Source organism: Aristolochia californica, unplaced genomic scaffold (assembly GCF_029961685.1).
Source record: "Aristolochia californica isolate CCGP_79_NKW_82.1479 unplaced genomic scaffold, dmAriCali1.0.hap1 SCAF_8, whole genome shotgun sequence".
Taxonomy (NCBI): domain Eukaryota; kingdom Viridiplantae; phylum Streptophyta; class Magnoliopsida; order Piperales; family Aristolochiaceae; genus Aristolochia; species Aristolochia californica.
Window position 1 is genome coordinate 38,965,096 of NW_027182279.1, and position 5,668 is coordinate 38,970,763.

The 5,668-nt window shown below is 36.1% G+C and overlaps 1 protein-coding gene across 1 annotated transcript; it reads right to left on the reverse strand.

Annotated features, from left to right (window-relative positions):
- Positions 1-812: 812 nt before the first annotated feature.
- On the reverse strand, positions 813-5,447 carry LOC137939120 (ATG8-interacting protein 1-like). The gene is made up of 3 exons (XM_068784314.1): positions 5,340-5,447; positions 1,588-2,434; positions 813-1,200 (listed from the first exon to the last, which is right to left on the reverse strand). Exons 2-3 carry the CDS (start codon positions 2,416-2,418, stop codon positions 1,096-1,098), a joined length of 936 nt encoding a protein of 311 aa, XP_068640415.1. The 5' UTR covers positions 2,419-2,434; positions 5,340-5,447; the 3' UTR covers positions 813-1,095.
- Positions 5,448-5,668: the final 221 nt, after the last annotated feature.

Genomic DNA, 5,668 nt, shown 5'->3' on the forward strand with positions numbered 1-5,668 from the left:
ATTCTCACCGACAAACCCTTTCTACCCCCTCTCAATGTCTAAACCCTCTTCCCTCTATCAAAGTCTTTGTTTGTTATAATTAATTAAACTAATAATTTTATTTTACTTAATCATTATATTTTAAATTTATACTATTCATAAATCTATCTTGTGTTACTAATAAAAATATCATATTTATTTATTTATTAATTATTATTAATAATATATTAAATTACTAATTTAAGAACGATAATTAAGATATTGTTAAACTAAGAATTTGATCAAGTAGAGTAAACATTTTTGTTTGAGTATTCCATATTTTATAATTAATCAAATTAATAATTTAATTTTTAACTCATAATTATTATATTAATTTAGACTAAACTACTATATATCTTAATTTATTAATAAAATACCCTACTTAATTATTTATTATGTTAATATATTTTAATATTATATTAAATTACTAAATAAAAATAACCATGTTTTTTAAGGTTTTAGCTTAGATATATTATTTGTTTAAGTATAACAAAAAAATACTTTCCAATACACTTTACATCAAATACTAACAGGTTTTGAGTTATTTTCACCAAGTACTTTACATCAAATACTATCTTATTTTTCTTCTTTCATTGAAAGCACTTGAAACACTTCAATTACAGTTTTTAACCAGAAGCACTACATTAGTACAAACTAAGACATACATGGCAGCCCTTCATGTACTATCAAATTATCCTTAAATTGACCAGAATAAGAATTACGTCAATCCCCATCTATTTCATCCGAACAAGAATTCCCCCTCTAATCCTACCTTGGTTTTAAAGAATGGCATATTCAAATAGAATAACCTAACGGTATATATTGACCATATACATAGCCCTACGTAGCTCCCTGCTCTGGGATTCGGCAAACATGACATTCAACAATAATCAGCAAACATGACATTCGCCCACTCTACAATACCAATCAGTATGAAAAACCAGGTTGTGTAGTGTCTCATAAAAGAACTGAATATTACATAATTTCACATAAGCTTTCTTCTCTCTAACCTGTAGTTTCGTCATCATCTCAACGCTGCCAGCCAAAGGACCGGTGCCTTGTTAATCATTCATCACCTCAACGCTCAGCTGCAAGACTCCCACGAACAACTGGACTTCGCCGCTGGCCGCCGACAAGAACATCCTTGAACCTTGATATTGGGCCCAGAATTCGGTTCATGTTCTACAAAATTGCCACCTTTTATGTTATTGAGAGAACAAATAGCAATTTCTACAATCACAACCTTTTTCACTGCTACCAACTGATGGTATCGGGCGCTAAATCAACTTGCAGTATTCTGGACAAAAGTGAAAGAAAAAAGAGATTCTTCAAGGAACCGTTTCTAACCATTTTTAAAAGCAATGTACTGAACTTTTCAGCTAAGACTCTTTTTTTTTTTTAAATTATCAATGTCATGAATCAGACACAGCAACCAAAACACTAGCAACACATCCTTCTCAATAGCAATCTTGAGTTCTCAGCAAAAACGAGACCTTCAGAAAACAGAAAAGACGCATAAAAGCAATAATAGGAAAAGAATAACAATCGAAATATTAAATGTGTGTATACCTCATCATGAAACCCAACTTGCCACCTCAGCTGCTGAAGCTGCCATTTTTCCTGCTGCCACCTCTGTCCAAGAATTACAAGCCCCATTAAAGCAGCAGCTACGACAACAGACCAGAGTGCATTGGTCTCCTTTGCGTGAGAATACAATGTTGTTATATGCCTCTTCCACCATGCCTGATATGGGAGATCAGGCTCTCCACCTTGATTTTCCTTTTTTGAGTTGGGAGATATTGATAAATGAGAAAGGGAATCTATATTCTGCTCAGACTGTTCATCAGGATCTGATAAGACACTGCTCTCTGCTTCATCATGAAAAGATCGGAATTGAGCCGCACTGTACATACTCTCCTCTTCAGAAACTAAACTAAGCCCTTGTAGGACCTTTCCTTCCTCAAAATCTGTGCCCTGCGTAGGTACACTCGTACACTTGTCAACAAAGAACTGGACTCCATGAACTTCATCTGTTTCTGTCAATCCTTTAATGTTCCAATCTTCATCACTTTTTGCAGGTCTATCCCCCTCCATGTGTGGCTCTGCACCACAGACCTGGGTGGGATGCGTGCTTTCTTCACCTGCAGGTTCATTGTGGATCTCACCAATATCAGGTTCAACTGGTAGGTTCTCATGCTCGTTAGGAGGAAATACAAAATGTCCCGACAAGAACATGGCACGAGCCGATTCCTCAACTTCACTGAGTTCCTTATCAGCAACCTCCAGTTCAATCTCCCTAGCACCAGGAGCAGCAGCATACGTAGATGCTGTCAGTGACACTACTTCCCACTCATTTCCACGAGCAGAACATTCCTCTCTATCATTATTCTCATCTGCCATTTGCACAGATCAAGTGCTGCATATAGATGAATATGAAAAAAAGGTAAATCCTAAATGCAGATAAAACACAAAGCACACGAAATGGAAACCACAGAAGTACTTCATCAATCTGACCTCCTCAAACAATAAAATTTCAGGTGATATGAAGGCATCATGAACCTAAATACAGTGAATGCTGCTACCTAACAATCACTAATTTGTTTTCAGTCTATAATTAGTGAACTATAATTGAAAGTAGGTAAAGGAACAGAACTTCAGCATGACCAAATGAAAATATCTGCACCGAAAAATAAAAAGAAAAAAAATGTTGAGTTGCCAAAAGCAAATTCTTTTGGATAAGACCCTCAGAATTTAAATCAAAACCAGATAGGACAAATTAACAAATACAAATACAATAATAAATCTTATCTTTCAAACTCAAACACGTAGAAAAGGAATCATTCCAAAGATCAGAAAAAAATAGCAGTACTATCACAACATCAACATCGGAGTGTTGTACCAGCTAAGCTAGGGTTAGCCATCAGAAGTCTCCTCCTTTCTTATCTAACACATTTGCTATTTCACCAATAACCAAAACTACCAAAATGCACAGAGTAGGAAAATTACTGGATGCAGATATCCAGTTCATTTAGGGAAACAGGTATACACCTAGAAATCAGGTTTTCCAGCTATACATGAACAAATATTACACAGTTGTTAACGTCACTGTATGACATTGAATTTGATGCAGATGTCTAGTTCATCTAGGAAACTGAATATTCACCTAGAAATCTATTCCTTCTATACATGAACAAATATTATGTAGTAGTAAACATCACTGTTTGCCATAGCATTTGAAGCAGCTTGGAAAAATAATCCCCTCTGTCCATATGGTGGAGGGGATTGGTCATGACATAAAAACCACATCCATTGGACATGTGATGTTTCCATTTAAACAAACATTTAAGAGCTGGACTAGACTGGTTTGTCCAACCTGAATGAACTCTATAAAGGGAGGAGAGGGGAAAAGAGAAGAGTGGAGGGGGATGTTACCTACAGGTTCTTAATCACTTCAACTGGTGCTAATCCAGTTGGGTTAAACAAGCTCACCTTCTATCAAAATTCAAAAATAGAATTGGGAAGAGTATGGGCTCAAAAAAAAAAAAAAAAAAAAATTATATATATATGACATGTGATGTTTCCATTTACACAAACATTTAAGAGCTGGACTAGACTGGTTTGTCCAACCTGAATGAACTCTATAAAGGGAGGAGAGGGGAAAAGAGAAGAGTGGGAGGGGGATGTTACCTACAGGTTCTTAATCACTTCAACTGGTGCTAATCCAGTTAGGTTAAGCAAGCTTACCTTCTATCAAAATTCAAAAATAGAATTGGGAAGAGTTTGGGCTAAAAAAAAAAACATATATATATATATATATATATATATATATTTGAATTTAAATAGCACATCCAGTCACCATATTGACACTTGACTGCTTAATAACATGGAAATATGAAATTTTAGAATGCCAAATGAACTGATAATTTTTTGAATAGCATAATATATACTTAATTTATTATATATTACAAACATGGTATTGCTTCATAGGGAGTAGATGTGTGACATCTCAAGAGAGTTATCTCTGGATTCCGGGGATCCCAGGATGAGAAAAGAGCTCTGACTCATCTAAGATCTTAACCATGCTGACTCATATCAGGCAAGTTATCTTGGATTGAGTGCTCAAGACAAAACCCCGTACTATATCCTGCTATCCTGATTACTTGCTCGAGCCAATTGAACCACCACCAGAAACATCCAAATCAGTTGTTCAAAGGTTGGTCCAGAGCCACAACATTAGATTGAACCTCACATGTCACCAATGTCTGAGACTTTGTGAATACCCAATGTCAGGTTAGAAGATGTTTTCCACGGTGATCTAGAACTAGGGACAACATACAAGTTCTGATGTAGCATAAAAGAAGTTAACAGACTACTCCAGACATGATAATACACGATGACTTCAAAATTCATTAGCATAAAAAAAACTACTTAAGACAGTGGATTACTTTAGACTGTTCTTGCATGTAGAAAAAATAAAAACTCTCCCATGTTTTAATGAGTTCTACTTATTTAATCAGGTAGGAGGGAGGGGGAAGAGAGAGAGAGAATATGTCAAAATTATGAATGCCAAGACATCCAATTTTATGTGAAAGCTCAGTCGATACAAGCAGTCTCAACTAATATCCTTTAGTTTCATAAATCAAATGGTGTATCATTAGTATCTTTTTAGAAATACCTCAATCAAAAAATTAAATAATTAACAAACAAAGGCCAAAAGAGGAATGTAATTCTACACGAAGCTGTGTTATCATATTGAAGCATATCAAAGAAAAATTCTGAAAAAACCTACAAGTACGTATTAGTTAAGCATAAAAAAACCCAGCAAATGGCTACAAACTACTGCCACCAGAGAACTTCAATCACTTCGATGAAAGTGGAACTCAATCAAAATTCTCAAAAACTAGATACGATTTGAATATCTTAATACCATCATAACAACCAGCGTAATTGAAATTTCTAGTTTGACACCAAATATCTCACAATTTCATCCACAGCAACCAACAAAATCAACACGATAAAGTCACCGTTCCTCAATCACATCGAAACAAACCACAAAAAAATAAAAAATCCAAGAACTAAAACCCTAAAATCATAATAAATACTAAACAAATCCACAACTCACCGACTCCAACCCGTCCAATTCCCCCGATCCCCAAACCATCCCCTCGTACACATGACCAATCACCAAAACCACGATCGTCAACAAATACAGGCTATAAACCAAAAAAATCAAGTCTGCTCACGCACATCCCAGATGAAAATCCAATAACTTGATCCGAAAATAAAAATGCTACAACTCCCGCGATATCTAGAAAAATTACCTTCAAAAGACTGCCGCAGTTCTCTCCGGTGTTAGAGAAAGGCAAATGGAATATCTCCGGCGACGTATCCGGCGATTCCAGTGGGGAGATGGACAAGAACGCGAAAAGCAACCGCTTGACGGCCAAATTTATATGCAAATCCTCTGCGCAAGAGATAGCTCAGTCAGGCGACCTGATCGACAGGTTGCGGGCTCAGTAGTCAGTTACGATTACCGGCTGTCGCCGGTCTGCCACGTCTATGGGCGCCCGTTGATTAAATATCGTTGTAGTGCAGGATAAGCTTCAGAGATTCTGGAAGACTAGAACACGATTGATCTATGATCTGATGG